The following is a 26,501-nucleotide window of genomic DNA, read 5'->3' as shown; positions in this document are numbered from 1 at the left end:
GCAGGAGTCTCTTCCCCCTCCCCCAATCAACTGTTTTTCACTGGGAGCAGAAAGATGGGATTTAGCCCTGACCTGGATAGCCCAGGCTAGCCCGATCTCATCAGATTTCAGAAGCTAAGCGGGGCCGGCTTTGGCTAGTATTTGGAAAGGCGACCGTCAAGGAATACCAGGGCCGGAACACAGAAGCAGGCAAAGGCAAACCGCTTCTGAAATGTCTCTTGCCTTAAAAACAATTCTAGCTTGCTACCTAGTGGACCATAGCGCTAAAAGAGCTAGAACTTCTGGATGCCAGACAATCTTAGGATCCCCTGGCTATTCTACACACAATGTCATATGATAATTCATTAATTAATTGCTGAGATTTAAATGGCTCTGAGCCATTTAAACCCCTGCTTTCTGCTCTTCATGAACTGCCTCAAAAATCATGGAAGTTCATAGCGGCTTTTTCGATTTGTAAACCACGAACCAGCCAGAATTCATCACGAACTTAAGTTTGTGAGCCAGTTCATGCCCATCCCTACAGGTTAGTACTGCCTTTTCAATAACCAAGTCCAGAAAGGAGTATGAGTTCTAATAAATTCTGTGTTTTTTAAAAGAACGTTGCCTTATTTCAAGTTTAAACAGGGTCAAAAGGGTCGGGAACCCCTCCTCCACCGGAATGATGAAGGTGGGTCTTTACACAATTGAACAGTGCAGTGGCTCCTCTCAAAGCATGGCACTGGCCTCTTGGCCGTTAGGGGTCCAACAAGCTCAGGGAGTGGTGTGTGTGTGGTTTTCATTCCATCTGTGGCAAGAGGCTTCAGTCCAGAATTAAGATTACCCGGCCACTGCTTAAGGTCAGGTTGGGGGGGGATCTTTTGTCTGGCCTGCACAGCTTGTGACCCACCAAGGTAAGCACCGTTGATCAGGGGCCTGGAGACCGAGCCCTATGAGGAAAGGCTGAGGGACTTGGGAATGTTCAGTCTGGAGAAGAGGAGGTTGAGAAGGGGGACATGATTGCTCTCTTGAAGTATCTGAAGGGCTGTCACTGAGAGGAGGGCAGGGAGCTGTTCCTGTTGGCAGCAGAGGATAGCACTCACAAGAATGGGTTGGGAAGGTACCGGCTGGATCTTAGGAAAACCTTTTGGACAGTAAGGGTTTTCAGCGGTGGAATCAGCCGCTTAGGGAGGTGCTGAGCTCCCCCTCACTGGCAGTCATTAAGCAGCGGCTGGACAGACAGTTGTCAGGGATGCTCTAGGCTGGTCCTGCATTGAGCAGGGGGTTGGACTAGATGGCCTGTATGGCCCCTTCCAACTCTGTGATTCTACTATTCTATTATCAACCACTAATTGTTCCCTGACACAATCTGAGATGAGCAGCAGAGTTTTAGTCAGTCACAAATTCTGACCTGTTGTCTCGATTCCAGGAGTTTGTGCCGAAGCAAGTTGCTGCTGTTTCGCCGTTCCCTGGAACACTGGCTGCCAGAAACCAGGCAGGGACCACTTCTGATCTGAACGGCAGGAACAGGGCATGGGCACAATCACACCAGGATGCTGCCCTTAAGTCACCTCTAGGGGGTGACTTAAGACTGTGGCAGCTGCTGTCACTTCTTTTGCAACTTAGCGGCGTCCAGTCTGTACCCTTCATTTATATGGCAGACTCAGATAAGTAGCCTTAAAGGTAAGGGTTCCCTTGCTCGAAAGCCAGTCGCATCCGACTCTAGGGTTATGGTGCTCGTCTCCGTTTCAAAGCCGAAGAGCCAGCACTGTCCGAAGATGTTTCCGTGGTCATGTGCAGTGTTCCCTGTAAACTGAGTTAGTGTGAGCTAGCTCAGTTTTTTAATCTCCAGCTCACACATTTTTGTCTTAGCTCAGGAAGGATGGCTCCAGAGCAAACTAATTTATGCAGTAGCCAGATTGCTTGCTCACAACTTTAATGCCAGTAGCTCACGAAATAGAATTTTTGCTCACAAGACTCCACAGCTTAGAGGGAGCATTGGTCATGTGGCCGGCATGACTAAACCCCAAGGCGCACGGAACGCTGTTGCCTTCCCACCGAAGTGGTCCCTATTTATCTACTTGCAATTTCTTGCTTTCGAACTGCTAGGTTGGCAGGAGCTGGAACTAGAGATGGGAGCTCACTCCGTCATGCGGCACCCGGGTCTCAAACTGCTGAACTACTGACCTTCCACAGCCTGCAGTTCAGCGTCTTAACCACTTGAGCCACCCTGACCATTGTCCTTAGGGGCTAGGAGGGAAGCCTTTTTGGCAAGTCCACCACTTGTCTAGTCCAAGGCACAGTGCAATTCTAGTGCATCATCTAGTACAGTGCAATCGTTGAGCCCAGGTGCGGAGAAGTCAACAGCCAAGATTTCCGGCGGCCTCGGGGGAATGCCGCTCTCCCTGCTCCAGATCAACACAAACAATGCTTCTCTGCTTTCCTATGCAAAAACACATGGCTAAAAGAAGCAAAGCCACATGGAAGATTGGTAAGGGGATCTTCTGTTGTACTGATTTCTGTTAGTCTTGAAGACTCGTATTACAGGGCTTTGTCAGTCTCAGGAGACAGTGCCATAAAACTGCTCACCATCTGTACGCAGCCAAGAGTACCTGAAGGCTGCTGTCCCTTGTGTGAAGTAATGCAAAGCTGAATCTTGATGCAGAAGTTCCCTAGAGGAGAACTGGTGTTGCTGCATTGAACAAATTATCATAAACCAGGAAGTTCTGCTCTTGATCGTAGCAGCAGCCTACAGCCAGAGCTATTATAATGCTTTACTGCAAAATCTGCAAGAAGCTTGACCTGGTCAATGCTTAGCCAGCTGAAAATGGCTATTGAGTGTACCGTTTTCCCGTCTGGGTCCTTTCACGGTTCACTCGGTTGGTGTCCTTCCAGTGATTTGGCTGTAGCTGCCAGCAGTGTTCCCTCTAAGCTGAGTCAATGTGAGCTAGTGCCCAGTTTTTTTACCCTCTGGCCCACACATTTTTGTCTTGGCTCAGGAAGGACGGCTCCAGTCCAGAGCAGACTAATTTATGCAGTCGTCTCAAATCACCTGCCTGCTCACGATTTTAATGCTGGCAGCTCGCAAAGTAGGATTTTTGCGCCCAGGACTCCACAGCTCAGAGGGAGCATTGGCTGCCGGTGTCCTAAGAATCCGAGCACAGACAGCGCACGATCAGGCACCTTGTGACCGAAGTTAACAGTTGCCTGGAAGGCCAGACCACAAAAAGCTGGCTCAGTGTTGGTGGCTTTAAATGTCTTGATAACACCGGCGGAGGCAGGCAACATGTGGAATACCACACTGACTTCTCCCAAAGGCTTTCTTGCTTCTCTTTACTGTGCCGAAAGTGAAGAGTTCCATCATCCTCTGTTTTGATTGGAAGAGCAAAGGCAGAGATTTAAAAAACAGATGAATTAGGGGGAGCCGCTTCTTGTCAAGTAGAGGCCCCTGGGGCCAGAAAAAAGCCAGAAGAAGCCGAGCCGACGAGCCGTTCCAGAAGGAAGAAGATCGAATAATGTCCCTCCACTGGGTGTTGTTAGGACAGTCCCCACCCCAGTATATATATGTGGCCATAGGTAAGGGATAACGGTTAACTGTAAGCCGCTCAGAGACCCCCTGGGGGGTTCGAGCAGGGTAGCAAGTTGAAATAAATAAATAAATACAGTTTATCAGCACAAACGTCCAGTCCACGATCCATCCGATTCACCTTGATCCAGAACCCACCCCCACACCCCTTCGGTGGAACACTGATTCACACCAGTTTCGCCCCAAATGCTGAGGCATTCGGAGTCAAATGTGTCCTTCGTTTAAAAACACCACCACCAACACATCAGGCCACTTGTTAAGTACATCCAAAGATCAGATGGAAGATGCTGCCCTCTCCTTACATAGTGCTGCTGAATCAAAAGAACAAAGGGTTACGACTCATCTCCAACGTATCCTAAAATAGATTGCTGTACGTACATCATGGACGACAACAGAACCTCTCGCTTGCCGGCACTATCCATTCCGTAGGTCACTACAGCTGAGCCAGGTTAGCCCAATCTCATCGGCCCCCAACCTGGATGGCTCCCGCTACCCTGATCTTGTTAGATCTCAAAAGCTAAGTAGGGTTGGTCCTGGTTCGTGTTTGGATGGGAGGCCACCAAGGAAGCCCAGGGTCACTACACCGAGGCAGGCAATGGCAAACCACCTCTGAGCATCTCTAGCCTTGAAAACCCTACAGGGTTGCCATAAGTCGACTGCGACTTGACCGCACTTTCCACCACCACCACCACCACATGGAACCATAGAGTTGGAAGGGACCTCCAGGGCCATCTAGTCCAACCCCCTGCACAATGCAGGAAATTCACAAATACCTTCCCCTCCACACCCACAGTGACCACTGTTCCACACTCAGAAGATGACAACCCTCCAGGATTGCTTCCTGACCCCCAAAGTGGCAATCAGCATTTCCCTGGGCACGTACAGAAAGGGCCACAAGAACTACGCACTGAGGCGACCCTTCCTGCCCTCCCTCCCTCATGATCTGCCTAAGTTCACAGAATCAACATTGCTGTCAGATGGCCAAAGCCTCCAAAGGAGGAGAGCCCACCACCTCCCGAGGAAGCCTGTTCCACTGAAGAACTGGCTCTGTCAGGAAGTTCTTCCTAATGTTTTGCCAAAAATGCTTTTGATTTGATTTCAACTCGTTGGTTCTGGCCCGACCATCTGGGGCAACAGAAAACAACTCTGTACCATCCTCTCTATGACCGCCCTTCAAGTACTACTTGAAGATGGTTATCGTATCAGCTGGAAATGGCATACCAAAAGTTACATTGTGCTTCACTCTGACAAGTGGAACAAACCTGGCCTACTATATAAGATACTTACCAGTCTTTTGGTACAATCAGGAGTGACCATATTGCCTTTAGGATGCTGTGTGGATACACTGTTGTCCCTGTCCTTCAGAGGCTGCTGCAGTAGTGTAATAGTTGTAGTGTCAAACTGAAACCTGGGAAAGAAGGGCTTGAACACCCCCCCCCCCAAAATAAATGTACTGGACAACCTTGGGTCAATCATATCTATGCAGCCCCAATGAACTGTTGTCTGTACGAAACAGGAGAATTACATACGACCTTGGAAGAAGAGTAGCAGAAAAATGTACTAACCTTGGGTCAATCATATCTATGCAGCCCCGATGAATTGTTGTCCGTACGAAACAGGAGAATTATATGACCTTGGAAGAAGGGTGGCAGAAAAATGTACTAGACAGATCTGGTGGCAGTGGTTCAAAAAGACAGTATCCTAAACTAGCTGGGTAGTATCCATGGGTGTGACATTACCAGGACACAGAATAGCATCCTATCCCTTAATTCCCAGTTAAGCAGACCACAGAACCTGAAGCCTGCAACCTATACCAGAAAAAGTTCAGTCAGTAGCTGTCCAATATCTCATCATTTTAATGAAAATTAAAACAAGATAGAAAAGGGTTTTTTTTAAAAAAATCAACTCTGGATCACCAGTAAGATACAAAGTAAATTTTATAACACAATTTCAAAAGTACTTACTTCTCTTTCTCCCCTAGTGCAATCAGTACATGTAATTCACTTTGTTAAATATATGCAGCTTTTAAAAAAAGTAAAGGTTTCCCTTGCTCGAAAGCTAGTTGAATCCAACTCTAGGGGGCGGTGCGCATATCTGTTTCCAAGCCAAAGAGCCAGCGCTGTCCGAAGACTTCAACCCAGATGCAAAGTTACAAACAGTGGTCTTGACGGTCAAGTATTTCTCACAAAGACTGCCCTTCCCATAAGCAAAGGCATGGTTTTCTGTACACACACACACAGACGGGGGATTCTTCAGATAGGCAGAAAAACTGTAGTTCACATGTTTTGTGAGGGAGAAAACCACGCCCCTTTCTCCCCAAAAAGAAGACCCTGATAAGGATGGAGTATGCTTATTGCCCTCAAAATGTTGAGAGCAGTTCAGTTAATTAAAAGTGGGGGGAGACTAAAATTTATAGTATCCTGTGAGGGGAGATTGCAGTCATTTAAATGCACCCGTGACTTCTTGCAGGCCCCCAGTTTGTTACAAGTAACGCCTAGAGCGGATTCAAGGGAGCTTCGCATCTCCGTAAGTGCACTCCTCTTCTATACCAAGGTTGTATTCGGCTCCTTTCCATGAGCTTGTCACAATTCTAAGCCAGCCCCTTTCACCCTGCAAGAGAGTAATCAGCATCACAGTCAGTGAGTGAAACACAAGGACACGAAGATCAACCAACCTCTCTCTTATGGTGCCTCCCTGGAAGCCCCAGTTATACATCAAAAAGGCGTACACAATGGAAGAATGCTTCACTATAAACTTGAAAGAAGATTACCATGGATGATGATAGAGGGACTGTGGCTCAGTGGAAGAGCTTCTGCTTTGCATGCAGAAGGTCCCAAGTTCCATCCCCGGCATCTCCAGTTAAAAGGACCAGGCAGTAGGTGATGTGAAAGACCTCTACCTGAGGCCCTGGAGAGCGGCTGCCAGTCTGAACAAGCACCAGACAATACTGACCTTGAGGGACCAATAATAAGGCAGCTCCATGAACTTTACAGCTAAAGAACCTAGTGGGGGGGAGATACTGTTCCTTGATACAAGAGAGCATTTATTCTTGTAAAATTGAACGCTCCCTTCTCGAGGGATGCAAGGTCGAATGCAAAGGACCTCACCCCCTGACAGACTTTCTAACTGTGCTTCTGGACAGAGAGAAACTGTGGAGCACCGCTTACTGGAATGCGGGACCTTTAGCAGTATCAGGGATGTGTGGATCATTCCTCTTTTCCGTGATGATGAGGGGCCGGTAGCACTAGATAAGGTTAAGAAACTCTTGGCAGGCGTGGGTTTAGGAGTTACACTGGACGTAGGCAATTTTTTTTGCTCACATAATTAAATTTAAAAGGACCTCAAGTGTGGTAACTGCTTACTAAACGTACTTGTTGTTTTGTTGTATCTAGTGTGACATTGCTCAAGGCCTGTAGGCTAAATGAGCAGTATCATTAAAGTGAGTGGGGAGATACAGGATGGAAGAAAACCAGGGCCCATTCTCTGGACAAAATACTCAAAGTGACTGCTGGGGACAGAACAACCTCGAGAGTGGTGATGCACCAAAGGACTCAGCTGACTCTTAGCTAACAGCAGGCACGGGAGGTGATGGGTACCACCTTTCTGGGCCTACACTGCCACCACCTGGGTGCAAGACCATCTTGGCTTCGTGCTCTGGGCCATGAAGTTCATGAGCGGACCTTGCTTGGGTGACAGTATCTCCCACCACGTTAGCAAACTTCCTCTCACAGTGCCTGCAACTGCCAAGTTTTTCTACCAAAAGATTCAGACCACATTTAATTTTGAAAACTTCTCATAAGAACATAAGAACCCCCCGGCTGGATCGGAATAGTGGTCCATCTAGTCCAGGACCCTGTCTCACACAGTGGCCATGCAGTTCCTCTGGAGGGCCAACAACAGGGCCTAGAGGCCGAGGCCGTCCCCTGATGTTGCCTCCTGGCTCTGGGATTCCTCTAGAGGCTTACTGCCTCTGAATGTGGAAGTTCCCTCAGTCACTATAGCTAACAGCCACTGACAGACCATAGTTAGCAACCACTGGCAGATCTATCCTCCATGAATCTGTCTAGTCCCCTTTTAAAGCTGTCTACAGCTGTGGACATCGCTGTGGACATCTGGTGGCAAATTCCACATTTTAATCACTTGCTGCATAAAGACGTTCCTCCATCTGCTATCTAGGGAAGCCAACCCAGCCTCCTCACTTTGCAATGTACTCCACTCACCCAACCTGGGATCTTTTTTTAAAAAAGAAAGAGATAATGGACATGTTTGAGTTTCCTCCTTACCCAGGGCTCTCCCCAAGAGTTTCGGACAATCCAGTACTCTGTTCCATTTTCAACGCCCCAGCCGGCGACGGAGACGATGTGGTTGATTGACACAGATGGGCTGTATTCCATATAAAGTCCTCCAGTGTAGGCATCCAGCTTTGGAGTAGCCATGATCCCACAACTGTTTAAAATTAAAGTTGCATTAATGAAAATTGATGCCTCTGAAAGCCCACTCCAGATAACTTCATAGAAGTCAAAGGTTTCAAGAAATGATGCTGGTTCAAGTAGGTCACCCTGCAAATGTGGACAACAAAGCCATTCCCAGTGGATGGAAGGCAGGGGATGTGACCACCAGGGTTCCCCCTCTAAGCTGAGTTAGTGTGAGCTAGCTCACAGTTTTTTAGCCTCCAGCCCACACATTTTTGTCTTAGCTCAGGAAGGATGGCTCCAGAGCAAACTTAATTTATGCAGTAGCCAAATCGCTCACTCACAACTTTAATGCCAGTAGCTCACAAAGTAGAATTCTTGCTCACAAGATACCACGGCTTAGAGGGAACATTGGTGACCACCCGCCAAATTAAAGCAGACCTGGGTCCAGCCAGTACTCAGACGTGAGACCCTGATGAGCAGGGCTTAGAGATAAGAAACATAATGAAATTAAATATAACAAGGCGTGTTTTACATACCACAGGACATAGACATATTTAAACTTTATCAACTCATACACCAGAAACTCCAGCAATATGGAACGCAATCTCCCAGTTTTAATAGTTTAATAGAACAGGAGTTCAAGGATCCACTAGGGCCGGGTGGATGGACGAAATGTGGGTTCCTCCGGTATTCTTTTTTACGCGTAAGCTAGCTGATAACAAGCCGCGTCTCGCCAAAGGCTTCTTCACAAAGATGGAACTCTTAAGTCTTCTGCTCCAAAGGGAAAATTTTCACCAGTATTGTTTCCTTCAGATTGGCAGCAACTCTGCGCTCATTTAATTATATTCTTCCAAAGTAGAAAGCACACCGGTAACTGAGGGACTGTTCTGGAATATGGTCGTAAGGCTGCCAGAAGAAGGAACCAGACCAAAGCAGCCCAAGTTTTGCAGTCAAGCAAGATGGCGGTTTTTATATACATTATTTATAGTCTGCTTTTCTCACTTGGACTCAAGGCAGATTACCCAGAGCGTAGCCAGGCCAAGGTTTTATTAAACTAGCTATAAGAACATAAGAGAAGCCAGTGTTGGATCAGGCCAATGGCCCGTCCAGTCCAACGCTCTGTCACACAGTGGCAAAAATACCAGGTGCTCTCAGGAGGTCCAGCAGTGGGGCCAGGACACTGGAAGCCCTCCCACTGCACCAAGAATACAGAGCATCGCTTACCCCAGACTGAGAGTTCCTATCTATACCTTGTGGCTAACAGCCACTGATGGACCTCTGCTCTATATGCTTATCCAATCCCCTCTTGAAGCCATCCATGCTTGTAGCTGCCACTACCTCCTGTGGCAGTGAATTCCATGTGTTAATCACTCTCTGGGTGAAGAAGTACTTCCTTTTATCCATTCTAACCTGACTGCTCAGCAATTTCATTGAGTGCCCATAGTTAGTGTGGCTTTCTGACCACGAACCACTCCACTAACTAGGACAAAGTTTGAGTCCCATGGCACCTTTAAGATCCACAAAGTTTAATTCTGGGTTTAAGCTTTCATGTGCAGGCACACTTCATCATGCATAAGAAAGTTTATACCCAGAATTAAACTGTGGGTCTTAAAGGTGCCACTGGACTCAACCTTTGTTCTGTTGCTTCAGACCAACATAGCTACCCACATGAATCTATTTCCATTAACTAGGCTTAGTGTGGGTTTGTCAAACTCAGAGGTGAAACCACAGTTTGAAAATGCTTTGTTAACGTCACAGTGAATCTTAACGACGGCTTCATGTGACACATGAATATGGGCATCCTGGCTTGCTCTCTGGCCAGTTCTTCCTGCAGCATATATTGGATGACCATACTTAGACCATATTTCATGGGATGCCTGAACTGAGCCACCGTGTCACCAGAAATGTTGTCACATTGACTTATTTATACAACATCCGTGGCATTCAGTATTCTGTCCACGGTCGTCCTTCAGATTAGAATTACATTGCCAAGGGTTTGTTTATTGTTTGTTCCTTTTTGCGTGTGGTTATTTTTTTAAAAAATGCCTTAAGGAAAATATTTAAATGAGAGAATTATGATTTCACTTCTTAAGCAGCTCAGTGTGGGTTGTTGTTTTTTTAACCCTACCTAATAGGACCGTTGGCGTAGATTTCTGCCATCATTTTGTCTCGCCCGCTGACAGACCCATAATCAGCCACTTTCCAGAGGGTGTAGTTCTTGATCACGTGACATTCTCCAAAAGTAACACACGTCCCACATTGATTGAATATCTGACATTCTACAAGGAAGTAAGAGGCTTGATTATCACAAGACAGTTTTCCCCGACAAGATGAAAAGCAAACAGTGAGATTAAGGGCGGGGCAGGTGTAACGCAGTGGACGATGAGCCTCCCAGTTCAAATCTTGTTTCCGCCACAGTGTCAAGGACTACCACGTATAAGATGTGCTTTGAGTGCTATGCAATGTCCTTCAAAACAGCCAGACCTGATCTCTCTCAGCAAGCAACACATGATTTTAGATGAACATGCAGGGATGTTTTCAGAAATAAGTTCTTTTGGACCACATATATCCAGCCCAAACATATGTGAGGAGGCAAACTCTTAACAGTTTAGGGCAGGGTTACCAAACACAACCTGGCAACTGGCAGGAGGGGGGGTGGGGAACCGGCAGCAACAACATGATATGACTTCCAGGGAAAACCTGAAAGTGATGTCGTGTGCCTCTCTAGGAATCATAGGGAACTATGGTAAAACTACAGCAGTTCTGGCAATTCCTAGAATGGACTGACATCACATGCAGGTTTCCCCTGGAAGTGACATCACGCTGCCAGCGTTTTACTAAACATTATTTCTCTCCTGCCAGCTGCAGGAATGTTGGTGTGAAAAAGGAGCTGGGGGATGCCCCGCCCCAGGTGGGAAACTGGCAGCCCTAGTTTAGGGAACGGTAACTTTTGCAGACTTACTAACAAGGCAGAACGCCAGTCTTTAACTTCTACAGACTCAGAACCTACTTTTATTGTTCAGTCAGTGCAAGGAACCCACCAAGCTGCAAATACTAAGAAAAAACATCACATGACAGGAAGAGGAGGAGCCAGAGTTACTACCTCGCCTGCAGGGTGGGAGGATTTCCATGCTGCAAAATAACTTGGAGCACTGGCAGAATAACTGGAGGGGCAGGTATAGTAGCCAGGCCACCAGAAGAGAGAGAAGGGAATGGCAGCGTTTGTGTGGAAGGGGGGTGTCTACAAACCTGCCTGTACTAAAAAGAATCCCCTCCACTACCTAATCACCTTGCCTCATCTATGTGGCTGATGCCATAAGCGTGTGCGCAAAGAAGTTGGTGGCGTGGTGCCTTTCCTCTCTACCCATGGTGCCCCAGCAGTAAGCCCTTCCAAAAAGTAGCAAAGAAATGGGAACTTCATAGCGGCCTGTAACCAGCAGGTGGGGGTTCCATGGCATACCTGAGAGTCCCAACCCATGGGCTGAAGATCACTACCCAACCATAATACTTAGCGCTGAACAAGATAAAAGCTTAAATATGAATTTGGTTTCCCCCTCCCTTACACTAAAAAACATGATTACAGGGTTGGCTAACTAGTGACTCAGTGGCAGAGCATCAGCTTGGCATGCAGAAGGTCCCAGGTTCAATCCCCGGCATCTCCAGTTGAAAGGACCAGGTAATAGGTGATGTGAAAGACCTCTGCCTGAGAGCTGCTAACAGTCTGAGTAGACAATACTGACTTTGATGGACCGAGGGTCTGATTCAGTATAAGGCAGATTCATGTCTTCCTTTCTGGAGCTATTCACCAGCAGCATGAAATGAATGAAAAGCTATTTGAATGTTGTTTTCTTCCTTCACGTCACGCAAGAAGGAGCGGCACGGGAGCCCTTGCGCTCTCGCATACCTTGATCTTTCGCTTGGTAGTTGTTGCAGGTCTCGTCTGGGATGCCGTGGTCATGGGCGTACTGCCACACGCCAAAGTCGTCCCCTCCTTCACAAGACCCGGCATTGGCGCAGTCGATCACGTTCTGGACCGAAAGGTACGCAGAGGGCCATGTGCCTTTCTTCTTGATGTTGATGCGATCTGAGGGGCAACGAGAGACATGTGTTTGGTGCGCGGCAAGCCGGGGCCTTTAGGGAAGTCGCCCCCCCCCCCAGCACTCCCAAGAGTCTTTGCTTGTAACCAGAACACAGCAGTCACCATGTAGCATAAAACGGGCAGGTGTTTAGGACCCAGAAATCACTCCCGCAGCTGAGTGTGCTGCAGGGCATCAAATCAGCGGTTGCTGAGTCATTTCCTCCCCCCCCCCCTCCACTCCTGGCTGCTCTCTGGAGCTTTTATCTCCCTGTCCTTTCCCAGCCGCATTGAGTCAGTGTGTGTTCTCGGCACCTGCCCCAATTAGCCCCGCTTTGCACTTCCACAATTCACGCAAGGTCAGCCAAGGTACCTGCTGAATTACCTTACGACTGCAGGAACGCCTCCTTACGGAGAAGCGGCCCCCGATGTCACAAGGGCAACAAGCTTGGGGGGGGGGTGTTTTCACACACGCTGAATAAAGGCACCCTCAATCCATTTTCAACGCACTTGGCAACTGGATTTTACTGTGCAAAATGGCAAAACCCACTCACAAACGATGGTTCAAGTGCACTGAGTGCTTCCCCGTGGAATTTTTCATCACGTGGCGTGTTAGGCACTGCCCCCTCCAATGGTGTTTCTTGGCGTCTCGCCTGAAGTCTGCAGCTCGGAGCTTCCTTAAAATGGAAGGGCAGGAGGGGTTGGGGACTTAATGACCCTATTAAAACAATGTCTACCTCACCTTTCCACACAAAGCCCAAGTAGGGTTGCTGACTTGGTAAATTCCTGGAGATATGGAAGGGAAGCTGAGGGAAGGGGGCTCATGAGGAGTGCTCCCCCCAAGCTGAGTTAGCGTGAGCTAGCTCACAGCCTTTTAGCCTCCGGCTCACACACTTTTTTTGTCTCCGCTCAGGAAGGGATGGCTCCAGAGCAGACTAGTTTATGCAGCAGCCAAACCGCCCGCTCACAACTTTAATGCCAGCAGCTCACAAAGTAAAATTGTTGCTCACAAGACTCCACAGCTTAAGAACATAAGATCAGGCCAAAGGCCCATCCAGTCCAACACTCTGTGTCGCACAGTGGCCAGAAATACCAGGTGCCCTCAGGAGGTCCACCAGTGGGGCCAGGACATTAGAAGCCCTCCAACTGTTGACCCTCCCCCCCAAGCACCAAGAAGACAGAGCATCACTTGCCCCAGAGTCCCTATCTATACCTTGTGGCTAATAGCCACTGATGGACCTCTGCTCCATATGCTTATCTAATTCCCTTTTGAAGCCATCCATGCTTGTAGCCGCCACCACTTCCTGTGGCAGTGAATTCCAAGTGTTAATCACTCTTTGGATGAAGAAGTACTTCCTTTTATCCATTCTAACCCGACCGCTCAGCAATTCCATGGAGTGCCCATGAGTTCTTGTATTGTGAGAAAGTACCTCTTTCTCTACCTGCTCTTTCCCATGCATAATCTTGTAAACCTCAATCATGTCACCCCTCAGTCGTCGTTTCTCCAAGCTAAAGAGCCCTAAGCGCCTTAACCTTTCCTCATAGGGAAAGTGTTCCAACCCTTTTATCACTCGGGTTGCCCTTTTCTGCACTTTTTCCAAAGCTATAATATCCTTTTTAAGGTGTGGTGACCAGAACTGACCAGAGCTTAGAGGGAGCCTTGCTCGTGAGGGAGGTGAAACCATAGAGCCCCCCTGCTGAGGTGGCCATTCCCACCAGGGAAAGGGATCTCTGTCGCCTGGAGATCAGTTGTAATTTTCAGGTCTTACCCTGAAGGCGGCGGTAACCCTAGTTCCCAAGGTGGTGGTGGTGGTGGTGGTGAAGTGCCGTCAAGCGGCAGCTGGCTTATGGCAAAGCCCTGTAGGGTTTTCAAGGCAAGAGACAAACAGAGGTGACCTGTCATGACCTTCCCCGTAGCAACGCTGGAATCCCTTGGTGGCCTCCCATCCAAGTATTAGCCAGGACCAACCCAGCTTAGCTTCTGAAACCTGACGAGATCGGGTTAGCCTGAGCCGTCCTGGAAACAGTTAATTCCCTGAAAATATGTTGCTGAAGCGTTATAGTAGAACAATAAGATCCAACCATCAGTAACAGAAATCACAACCAATGTTCCCTCTAAGCTGTGGAGTCTTGTGAGCAAAAATCCTACTTTGTGAGCCACTGGCATTTAAGTTGTGAGCGAGCGATTTGGCTGCTGCATAAATCAGTGTGCTCTGGAGCCCTCCTTCCTGAGCTGAGACAAAAACGTGTGAGCTGGAGGCTAAAAAATGGTGAGCTAGCTCACACTAACTCAGCTTAGAGGGAACACTGATCACAACTGGACCAAAGCTTCCTGAAATAAACACACCTTTTCACGGCCCGCTTAAAAACCAACAAGGAAGACCTCTGTCTGAGCACCAAAGAAAGGTCCTTCCATAACGGAGAGGCAGCAGCAGAGGAGGCCGGGTCCGCCATTCTAAAGCCTCGGTTCCCTCACTGGGCAGCGGGTACAGATTATGTAGGGATGGGTCGAGGGCTGGTTTCGAGAAACAAGAAGCCCCTGCGATGACGGAGCAGAAGTAGAGTCCCTCCCTTGGGGGGGGGGAGTCGAACAGGCCGCAGTTCATCAGAACCCTTTCCCACGTCTGCCATCCCAGAAAGGATGGGAGCGGCGGAAACCACAGGGTAGTCTTTGAATGCACAAACGAGATCAATCAGAGGTGTTGAATTCATTTCTTATGAGCGCCGGATCTGACATACTTGTCACTTTGTCAGGCCGGGCCATGCGTGCCATAAAACGTAATGCCAGGTACCAGAGACATAAACGTTATATAGGGCTCAGGCAAACCCAATTAACAATATTACCTTTTACTCAAAATACAAACATGCGTAAAACATTTAACACTCTTACAGTATTTCTCTGATGCCCGCCCTCCCACTTTCACCGCCCATTACACATTAGCACTGGGACAATATATAGGGACATAATGCACAGCTTTGGTCTTCTAGCAATGAAGGTAATGACCAGTTGCTCGCGGGGCCAGATAAGAAGAGGAAGAGAAGGAGGAGGAGATTGGATTTATACCCCGCCCTTCTCTCAGAGTCTCAGAGCGGCTTACAAACTCCTTTCCCTTCCCCTCCCCACAACAGACACCCTGTGAGGTAGGCGAGGCTGAGAGAGCTCTGACAGAAACTGCTCTTTTTCAAGAACAGCTCTGACAGAACTATGGCTTTCCCAAGGTCATCCAGCCAGGTGCAACTGGAAGAGTAGGGAATCAAACCCGGTTCTCCCAGATTAGAGTACACACACTTAACCACTACACCAAACTGGCCCTGAACCAGCCAGTTCCAGCCCGTGGGTTGTATGTTTGACACAAGTCAACAGAAACCAAGTTGGATAGCATTATCTAGAGGCTGGATGCAATACCCCCCCCCCATCTAATAAGCAGAAGCCCTCTATACACACACATACACAACATCACACATGCTGAAGTCACACAGAGAGAGGAAGCAAGCCTGAATGCACGGTCCATGCCCCCTAGCTACGCACACTTACGAGTTTGTGAGCATGGAGTCCACTGGCATTCCTGTGATCAGGAAGGCTGGTTTTTTTTAACCTTCCCGATGTCGGAGACAGAGCCGACACACGTGTCTTTTCTGTGCCATGCTGATAACAGCTCACAGGCAGGGTTACCGTGCTTGTGTCCCCTTCCACTCAACACAATTTAAGTAGTGTGCACAGTGCTTGAGTTCCACATTTATGGGCCTATAATTTCGTTAATGTGCATCATTTACTTCACCGGGGGGGGGGTCACCCCATTTTTCTACTGTTCAAGACCGCTCACAAACAACGAATTTGAATACGAAGTTGAAGTTCTAAAATGCAAAAAATCTTTAAAGTCCCAAAATATTAAACCAGCGGTGGCCAAAGCCACACTCAATCATAGTAACAGCAAGACAGAATCATAGAGTTGGAAGGGGCCATGCAGGCCGTCTAGTCCAACCCCCCCGTGCTACCTATCTATGAGAGGGGATTCTGGTCCACTTCGCCTATCAACCAAATGCCCTCTAGAACAAAACAGTCTTTATGCCTCTCTCCAAAGCCAGACCTTCTAAGGAAGCGAATGTCCAAAGTCAGGGGCCACAGCCAAGAAGGCCTGGCATGCATGCCCACCAAATTTATATCAGGCAAGCACAGCAGGGCACCACCTGCCGATCTCAGATCTCATCCTGATTTTTACCCGAGTCAAGGAAACGAATGCTTTGGACCTCTGGAAATCCCACTGAAGTCCGTGACGAGAGCCTCTGTACCAGCAGAAAACAGTCAGCTGGCTGCCCCATCATATGATCTGCACATGACCTGTGACTGCTGATGCAAAGTTACAGTGGTGGAGTCAGCACTGGGAAATCCCACATCCCTTTCCCTCGCTCCTCCTCCGTGCTCCTGACCAGCTGCAATACTGCTGACAGCCACAGATCCACACAGCCCCAGACACGCGGGGCTGACGTCCGTCCGGATGCACCCGCCGATCACCTCTGTGCCCTGAACAGTTGCTTCCATGGACTCAGCTAGTAAGAAGCAAGGAAGCCTCCCTCGAAAGTGCAGCGCAGCAGACTGGTTCAGCCAGTCAGGGAGACAAACCGGTCCCCACTCAGCCCCTCCCAGAGGCGCTCAAAGAAACCCTTCTCCAGCAGGAGCCCGTGCAAGGAAGGGCTTTTGCTTGCACTCCCCAAGACTACCCCACTCACTGCAGGACAGGGCAAATGCGGCATTCACGCTGTGCCCCACGGCATGCAACAAACAACGCGACAGGATTAGAGTTGCAGAACCAACCAGACATCTAAAAACAGGACAGAAGTCAGGCGCAAGTGTCAACATGACACATTAAATGATGCAAAATCCCAGACAGATTCTAGCTTCCGTAATATAGACCGCAGCCCCTTGAAATTTTTCCAAGTAACTTTGTGCATCATGTAGCAGAGAGCTTACCCATGTAGAAAAGCCCTCTTGAATAATTCAGTCTTCCCTGCATGAGAAGCCAGGTTCGATTTGTGCCCGGAATTTGGTACAGTTGAGGTCCAGAACCTGCCCTCCCTGCGACAACTCAGCTCTGTGACATGCTGCAAGAACAGAGTGCCTTGAGCATGTGCAGAGTGCATTTCTTTCATTGCCAATCCACGGCACCTGACTTCTACAAAATTAGGAAGAGGCAGTGACTTCCAGACAGGTCCCAGTGTTACCAACTTGCTGCTCTTTTTTTTAATTAAGCCATTCATCCCCAATGCTTTTTTTGTCTGCTTATTTGTTCTAATAATGCAGATTGTGACCCCCACCACACACACACATATCAGAAGAAAAATTGGTTTTTATACCCCACCCTTCACTACCCAAAGGAGTCTCAGAGCAGCTTACAATCACCTTCCATTCCTCTCCCTACAACAGGCACCTTGTGAAGGAGATGGGGCTGAGACAGCTCTGAGAGAACTGTGACTGACCCAAGGTCACCCAGCAGGCTTCATGTAGAGGACAAGTAGGGAATCAAACCCAGTTCTCCAGATTAGAGTCCACCGCTCTTAACCACTACCCCAAACAATAGCAATGTTACTCCCAGCCACATCTGAGAATACCATGAATTCCCCTTCACCCCACTTGATACTCAAGGAAGGGCCATAGCTCAGTGGTAGAGCACCCGGTTGGCATGCAGAAAGTCCCAGGTTTCAGTCCGCATCTCCAGCTAAAAGGGCCAGGCAGAGTAGACAGAACTGACCTAGATGGACCAAGGGTCTGATCCAATACAAAGCAGCTTCATGTGTTCCAAGTGTACCTACTCTCCCCTGGGTGATGAGTCTGTATTCCATTCTCTAGGCAGAAAAGCCCTTTCCACTCGAAAGAAAGGAGGTAATTCTGGGGCTTCTCCCAGCCACACAACCCACATCTCAGTCATTTCATAAGCTGCCTAACTTAATTTATATCCCCAAACAGGGTCAGAGAGCAACTCTGTCCCATAATGAAGTCCCCCTGCAGAGTTTGGAGAGGAAAATAAGCACAGGGTGAGGAACTGGCTACGTCCCCCGTACCTGCAAGGGCGCTGGTGCTGCCGTGTGCCCAACAGGACCCACAGTACTGAGGAATGTGCTGGTTGCGTGTGGCGCTCACGTAATTGACTCCATCTACGTTGCGCCAATCCCAGCTCTGGGGCAGCTTAGAGGTGTCCAGGTATTCGTGAGGACGAGGGTATGTTCTGTGGAGATTGAAACAGGAGAACAAGTTGACATTTCACCCAGCGCCTTGGAAGAAAGCAACATCACCTTTCCAGTATCTAATCAAAGAAAACAGTTTGCATCCAGGGGCACCTTCATGACCAACAAAGTTTAATTCTGGGGTACAAGCTTTCATGTGCATGTGTGTCGCTGAAGAAGAAGAAGAGAAGAGATTGGATTTATACCCCGCCCTTCACTTGGAGTCTCAGAGCAGCTTACAAACTCCTTTCCCTTCCCCTCCCCACAACAGACCCCCTGTGAGGTGGGTGGGGCTGAGAGAACTCTGGCACAAACTGCTCTTTCAGGTACAGCTGTGCCAGAGCTTGTGACTGACCCAAGGTCACATCAGCAGGTGCAAGTGGAGGAGTGGGGAATCAAACCCGGTTCTCCCAGATTAGAGTCTGCACATTTAACCACTACACCAAACTGGGCATGCTCACGAAAGCTGATACCCAGAATTAAACTGTGTTGGTCTTAAAGGTGCCACTGGACTCGAACTTTGTTTTGTTGCTTCAGACCAACAGGGCCTCCCACCTGAATCTACTATCTGATCATGTTCGGATTAACCTTTCCCCTCAGCTGGCGCTTCCTGCAGAATGACCTTAAAAAAACCCCGAGGGAGCATCAGGTGCTTGCCACACTTGTGCTTCTTCTGAACTCTGGCCTGACCAGAGCTGCTCTTGAACTGCTGAACAATGCAGAAACGGACGTGCATGGTTGTGGGAGATGACAAAAAAGTTCAGGTCCTCTAAGGCCATTAGCTTGGGACAGCCGGTGCCAACGGGGAAAGAAGAAGAAGAGACTGGATTTATACCCCGCCCTTCACTACCCGAAGAAAGTCTCAGAGCAGCTTCCAATCTCCTTTCCCTTCCCCTCCCCACAACAGACACCCTGTGAGGTAGGTGCGGCTGAGAGAACAGCTCTGGAAGAACTTGTGACTGACCCAAGGTCACACCAGCAGCTGCATGTGGAGGAGTAGGGAATCAAACCCGGTTCTCCCAGATTAGAGTCCGCGCTCCTAACCACCACACCAAACTGAAACCAGGAGCAGAGAAGGAAGCAGCAAGATTTAAAAAGAAAGGTTGGCAGCTTGCAAGACAAGGGCTTAAGATCCGGGCCAGAGAATGTCACCCACCCCTTTTTTTAAAAATATCCAGCCTGATGCAGAGTCCTGCAGAAGGCAAAAGCCTGGAGTTTAGCCACACACTAGAAACAAAGGCCACCAAATACCTTCTAGCAGCACCAGTGAAATGAAACCAAACACCAGGCAAGCTTTTAAAGTGTGCTGTAGTGGTTTTTTGAGAGGGGAGGGGGATTTTAACCTGGGTCTCTCAGACACGGACTAGCGTCTGGCATTCCCAGGTTCAAATCCCCACTGGTGCCATGGAAGACCGCTGGATGCCCTTGGGCCAGTCACACTCTCTCTCCGCCTAACCTGCCTCACAGGGTTGTTGTGAGGATAAAACGGAGGAGAGGACAAGGATGTAGGCCGCTTTGGGTCTCCCCTGGGGAGAAAGGCGGGGTAGAGAAGGGAATCCAATACAAATAAACAACAGGCGGCCTTTCCCAGCGCAGCGGAACAAACAAGCTCATTTTAGCAGCCAAACAAAGCGTTAAGCGGCACCGACCGCGGCGAGGGCCGGGCCAGCCAATTCGCTGCCGAGCTGCCTCCCACCCCGCGGGATCCGGAGGGGGGATGTGTTCCCAGCTCCGAACCCGACGGACCGGCTTCTCCGCCGCCCTGCCTCCAGCCGGCAGGCTCCGGGTCTTCTCCTCCCGACAGCTCAGGAGGAGGCAGGGGAGCGCCCGCCACCCAGGCCGCTTTGCAAAACCAGCCGGCTTCGGAAACGGGCTGCGGCAGCCTCTTCCTCGCCTTGCTCCCCCAACGGAACCCGGGCGCAAAGGCGAGGGCGGCGCTCCGCGGCGGAGAGCTCAGCGGCCGGCCGCTCTTCGGGGCTTCCCAGCAGAAGCAGAACCCCCCCTCCTCCTCCCGGGTTCCCAGCGCCCCCGCCGGGCTGTTCGCGCAGAGCGCGCGCAGAGCCGGCCAGGAGAACCGGGGCTGCCTCCCCGCCTGTCCCCGCGGGCGCCTCTCACCTGACCCCGGGGCTCCTGCGCGGCAGCGGCTTGTAGCAGCTCTGCCCTTCCCTGAAGTGGAGGCCGCCGAGGCAGCCCCGCAGCAGCAGCGGCGGCGGCAGCAGCAAGGCCAGCCAGGCGAGCCAACGCCCGGCCATGTTCGCGCTTCGCATGCCGGCTGATCCGGACCAGGGGCGCGCCGAGAGAGAGAGAGGAGGGCCGGCGCGCGGCTGGTGGGGAGGGCGGCGCCTCCTCCTCCTTCTTCTTAAGCGCCCGCCGCGACCCAGCAGGGCTCCTAAGGCCGAGCCCCGGCCCAGGAGGAGGGAGGCGCGGGGGCAGGACAGCCCACGTGGAGAGAGAGCCCGGCCGCCGGAAACAGGCGGGGCGGGGGGGGGTTGGCCAAAGGGCAGCCGCGTTGTTTGCCTGCCTGCGGGCGGTCGGATTGCAACATGTGGGGACGGCCCCAGCCCGGCGCAGCCCACCCTTCTAGGAACCTCCTGGCCTGAAAACCAAGCTGACTTAGTCCCATATGGCATTGGGTTGCCAACCTCCAGGTGGGTGCTGGAGATCGGAAAACAGAGCTGGTCCCCAGACTACGCACATCGCTTATATATAAACCATGGATTCCGCTTCTCTCGAAGAAAATGGCTGCTCTTGGCTGACACAAGGCAGGTGTTGGCTCTCCCAGTATTCATGGGCAAACCACAATCTCTCAGCCACCGCTCTGGAACATGCTAGTGATTAGATTAGATTACTGGCCTATCTTTAAAGGGATGTTAAAAGGATTACGGAGATTACATTCCCAAATTCATGCGGGGTAGTTGTTGACTGCACAATCCTTCAGGTGCCTACTCTGAATTGAGTCCCACTGTGCCCAGTGTGGCTTCCAAACCTCCCTCTAAGCTGTTGGGTCTTGTGAGCAAAAATTCTACTTTGTGAGCTACTGGCATTACATTTGTGAGTTAGCGATTTGGCAGCTGTTTGCTCTGGAGCCCTCCTTCCTGAGCAAAGACAAACATGTATGAGCTGGAGGCTAAACAACTGTGAGCTAGCTCACACTAACTCAGCTTAGAGGGAACACTGCGTCCCAACTAAGTACGTTCAGCATTGCTGTCTGTACCCGCTGCTGCAAAACCAAAAAGGGCATGGTTGGAGACAAACAGATTTACTGAAGCATTAAGTTTTCATGAGCTACAGCCCACATCCTCAGATGCATGAAATGAAACTCAGAAGCATATCTATACAACAGAAGGAAAGAAAACAACAATGCAACTTCAGTGGGGGAATCCAATGAGAAATTGCTGAATTAGAATCCCCCCCCCCCGAAGGTGTGATAATATAAACCAGCGCTGATGCCTTTTTTTAAATCACCACAGGCGATTCTCATAATTAGGGTTAACATCACTGGCTATGACTATATTGGACTTTATCCAAAGGTTTTGTTTTGCTAACAGTCAAGCCTTCTGTTGGCGCTAGAGGCCTTCTCCCAGTGGAAAGAGTCTTTTTCCAGGGCAGTGTGTGTGTTTCTCTGGGCAAAGGCTCCTTTTACTGATGGGAAACGGTTTGTATCTGCTGTTGGGGGAACAATTAATGAATTTTCAATCCACAAGAGGACTTGTCCTCTTATCCCGTAACTGCTGAGTCAGAGGCAAAAAAAAGCATTCAGCTTCTCTGCCATTTCCCCATCATCCTTTAGTAATCCTTTTACCCCTTTGTCATCCAGAGGTCTGTTCCTCATAGTACCTTTTTGCCTGTCGGATCACTGACTTGCATTTTATTTGCCAAAACCTGTGCTCCCTTTTGTTTACCTCACTCGGACCGGCCTTCCACTGCTTACGGGAATCCTTCTTACCTTTTACTGCTTCCATTACTTTGTTGTACAGGCCTTTTTTTAATACCTATTTGTACCTTTCCTAACCTGTGGTATACATTTTATCTGAGCTTCTAGGATTGTAGTTTTAAATAGTCTCCAGTCTTCCTGAAGGAATCTAACCCTCCTTTCCTTTCAGTTTCTTCGTCACAAGCCCCCTCGTTTGAGAGAAGTTACCCCTTCTAAAGTTTAAAGTGGTTGTGTGTTGGTCTTTGGGGACAACTCCCTGTTTACATGAACATTAAACTTAATAGCATTAGGGTCACTCTTCCCAACTGCTACTATCACATCTACATCTCTCACCAGGTCTTGGGCATTAAGGTAAAGGTTTCCCTTGCTCGAAAGCCAGTCGAATCCGACTCTAGGGTTGCGGTGCTCATCTCCGTTTCCAAGCCGAAGAGCCAGCGCTGTCCGAAGACATTTCCATGTTCATGTGGCCGGCATGACTAAACGCCGAGGCGCACGGAACACCGTTACCTTCCCTCCAAAGTGGTACCTATTTATCTACTTGCAATTTGTTGCTTTTTACTTAGGAGTAATTTACCTGGAGTAAGCCGCATTGAATAGACTGGAGTAGAATTCTGGATAGACCCGGCTAGAGTTGTTCTCTCGACAGGGTTGCCAGCTCTGGGTTGGGAAATACCCAGGTATTTTTGGAGTACAGCCCGGGGAAGGCAGGGTTTCAGGGAGAGGATGGAACTCAGGAGGGGATAAGGCCATCGAGTCCAGCCATTTTCTCCAGGCGAACTGATCTTGTTCATTTGGAGATCAACTGTAATAGAAGATCTCCAGGTGCCACCTGGAGGCTGGCAACCATATCTCTTAACCACTATGTAAGTACGGAGAATTATAATCGATCGCGCCGAAGAATAGATTCTTTTGAACTATGGTGCTGGAGGAGACTCTTGAGAGTCCCTTGGACTGCAAGAAGAACAAATCAGTCAATCCTCAAAGAAATCAACCCTGACTGTTCCCTGGAAGGCCAGATAATGAAACTGAAGCTCAAATACTTTGGCCACCAAATGAGAAGGGAGCACTCCCTGGAGAAGACCCTGATGCTGGGAAAGATTGAAGGTCAAAGAAGACGGGGACGGCAAAGGATGAGATGGTTAGACAGTGTCATAGATGCAACGAACATGAAGTTGAGCCAACTTCAGAGGACGGCGGAAGACAGGAGGGCCTGGCGGGAGATGATCCATGGGGTCGCGAAGAGTCGGACTCGACTGTGTACGGAGAATTATAATCGATTGCTCCCAGCCAACCCCATGACCCCGGGGCTCAGAGTGAGCACAGGGGCCCAACACACAATACTGGGCCTATCTTTTTTTACAAAACGGGAAAATACAGGCCACAGAAGAAAGGACTATGGCTGCAAATTTTAAATTTAAATCCCAATTTAACACACTAGGCCTGAGAGTTTGCTTTTGGGTTTCACAAACCTGCAGAAATGCATTTCCCCTTCTTCTGGCTGACTTGCCGTTTCCAGCCCAGAGAAGAATGATTTATGAATCAATGGCTTTATGCCCAGAAAAGTGCTAGAACAAATGGAACAGAGTGCAACAATTATTCTTCGGGATGCTCAGAGCATGTCTAACATCATGTCATTAGAGGAAACAAATTAGATGGCTTAATAAAGCTATGGGAGGCTCATAAGAACATAAGAAGAGCCCTGCTGGGTCAGACCAGTAGTTCATCTAGTCTAGCATCCTGTCTTGCAGTGTGGCCAGCCAGTTCCTCTGGAGGGCCAACAACAATGCAGAGAGGCCGAGGCCTTCCCCTGATGTTGCCTCCTGGCTCTGTGTCTCTGAATGTGGCGGTTCCCCTCAGCCACCATGGCTAGTAGCCATTCATAGACCTATCCTCCATGAACCTATCTAATCCCCTTTAAAAGCTGTTCATTTCTGTGACCATCACTACATCCTCTGGCAGTGATTTCCACATTTTAATCCCTCTCTGCGTAAAGCAGCATTTCCTTTTGTCCATCCTGAACCTCCTGCCCATCAGCTTCACTGGATGCCCTCGAGTTCTAGTGTTTGAGAGAGGGAGAAAATTTTGTGGAAATAAGTGAAAAACATATAAGACGACACATCAGGGGTCATTTCGTAGAAAAAGAGCTAGGGGAACTCATTAGCATAACTCATTAGCATATGCCACACCCCCTGACATCACCGGAAGTGTGTCATAAGGCCACACCCCCTGACATCACCGGAAATGTGTCATAAGGTCACACAACCTGCCCCCAACAGTCCCGGCCACCAGTGCCGGCCTTGCAGCTCCACTGCCGAGCTCCATGAGGGGCCCGGCGGTGGACCTGCAAGGCCGGCGGGAGTGCAAGGAAGCCCCGCGAAGGCCCTCCCTGGCCCCAGGCAGGCAGGCAGGGGTGGGGAGAGGCAGGGAGGAAGCAACTTACCCTCCCTCTTCTCCTGCCTCCTGGCTGAATGAGGGCCGGAAGCGGGGCGGCCGGAGGCAGGGGGCGGGGCTTCATCATGTGCCCCACCTCCCTGTACCTCACCCGGGGGAACTGTGTTCCCCCGCGTTCCCCCCCGAAATGACCTCTGCGACACATGATTATGTTTATATAAGACAGGCACACCCTGAAACCCCCACATTTCTCACATCTGGGCTGCAGCAAGACTATCTTGTTGTTTCTGAAAAGTTTTGGTAAGAATGTTGGACATTGTGTTTTAACACATGACGCTGACTTACACTGAATCAAGTCCCTGGTCCATCAAAGTCAGTATTGACAACTAAGACTGGCGGAGGCTCTCCAGAGTCTTTCACGTCACCGACTGCCTTTAACTGGCGCCGCCAGGGATTGAACCTGGGACCTTCTGCAAGCCAAGCAAATGCTCGACCACTGAGCCACAGCCTCTTCTTCTTTACATACAGGCTAGGTAAGAGAAGAGGCGACGGCAGGTATGCTTTCTAAATTACAATCTCATTTACACAGTCTAGTAGTTTTCTTTGGGTAATTGTCATTGAGTAGTTGAGCCCGCGTGCGGGGAGGGCAGGATATAAATGCAATTAAATAAATAAATTCTTGTTTATTTAGTCAGTTCAGGAATAACGAGTGATATTGAAGTAGGTTTCCTTGGCTGGGATATAAGGTTTTTTATTAAGACCTGGAATAAACAAACATCTGAGCTGTTCTTAGTCAGAATACTGGTACCTGTATGGAATGATCATTGAAAAGACTGAAAATTCAGCCCAGGGAAGCCCGATCTCATCAGGTCTCGGAAGCTAAGCAGGGCCGACCCCGGCAAGTACTTGGGAGACCTCCGGGACACAGAGGCAGGCAATAGTAAGCCATCTCTTTGAAATGTCCAAGCCCCACTAGGGGTCGCCAGAACTCAACTATGAACTCCAGGCATACACACACACACAAATACTCACCAAAAAGAATAGACTGGAAATTCTTCGCTTCTGATTTAGTAGTTAGTGCATTGCTTAGAACAGAGACATCATGTTTCCATGTGCCTTTTTGAAGTGACTCCGTAATGCTCAAGAGCAAGGCAACGGTGCTTTCTGCTTACACAGGGGACCCCAGTCTTTTTGAGCCCGTGGGCACCTCTGGACGCCTGACACAGCATGGTGGCCACAGGCACAAAATGGCTGCCATGGGAGGCGGAACCAGCCATACAGCGGCTGCCACAGCTTACCTTACGTCATAAGATTGAAGATTCTTGTGCTGTGGAGGCAGCTGCTGTTGAAGCAACATGTTTAGAAATCGGCACAGCCAATCAAATGTCCAATAACCAATCAGAAGCCTCGCTGGGCAAAAGGCCCAGCTGGCCACACCCACTTTCTATAAACATTTGGCAGACACCAGGAAAGGTGTCAGCAGGGGTCATGGTGCCCATGTGCTCCGTGTTGGGGACCCTTGTGCTAAACCGTCTTTGGGAAGCTCAGCTGGCTCAGAAGAGCCCCCCAAACACCTGATCCCTACATTCCCACGACCCTTTTACTAGAAGCTGCTGTCTCCTGCCTGGGCTTAGTGGCTTCCCTGGGCCCAGTTTATTGGGCTTTCCCCATTTGTTGCTACAGGCCCTTCCTTATTCAACATCCCCCTTTGAGCAGGGGTCGTTTCGTAGTAAAAGAGCTGGGGGAACTCATTAGCATATGCCACACCCCCTGACATCACTGGAAGTGTGTCATAAGGCCACACACCCCGCCCCCAACGGTCCTGGCTGCCACCGCCGGCCTTGCAGCTCCATGGGGCTCGGCGGTGGACCTGCAAGGCCGGCGGGAGTGCAAGGAAGCCCCGCG

The 26,501-nt window shown here is 49.6% G+C and overlaps 1 protein-coding gene across 1 annotated transcript; it reads right to left on the bottom strand.

Moving 5' to 3' along the window:
- Positions 1 to 5,451: 5,451 nt before the first annotated feature.
- LOC107111931 (cathepsin Z-like) lies at positions 5,452 to 20,715 on the bottom strand. Its single transcript, XM_015412977.1, has 6 exons — positions 20,387 to 20,715; positions 18,110 to 18,273; positions 11,882 to 12,061; positions 10,106 to 10,256; positions 7,846 to 8,008; positions 5,452 to 6,172 (listed from the first exon to the last, which is right to left on the bottom strand). The coding sequence occupies exons 1-6, from the start codon at positions 20,536 to 20,538 to the stop codon at positions 6,068 to 6,070; spliced, it is 915 nt and encodes a 304-aa protein (XP_015268463.1). The 5' UTR covers positions 20,539 to 20,715; the 3' UTR covers positions 5,452 to 6,067.
- Between the last annotated feature and the right edge of the window lie 5,786 nt (positions 20,716 to 26,501).

The sequence above is a fragment of the Gekko japonicus genome, unplaced genomic scaffold, assembly GCF_001447785.1.
Source record: "Gekko japonicus isolate JY-2015 unplaced genomic scaffold, Gekko_japonicus_V1.1 scaffold2085, whole genome shotgun sequence".
Taxonomy (NCBI): Eukaryota; Metazoa; Chordata; class Lepidosauria; order Squamata; family Gekkonidae; genus Gekko; species Gekko japonicus.
The sequence above is the reverse complement of the archived record's forward strand: the minus strand, read 5'-3'. Positions and strand labels throughout refer to the sequence as shown.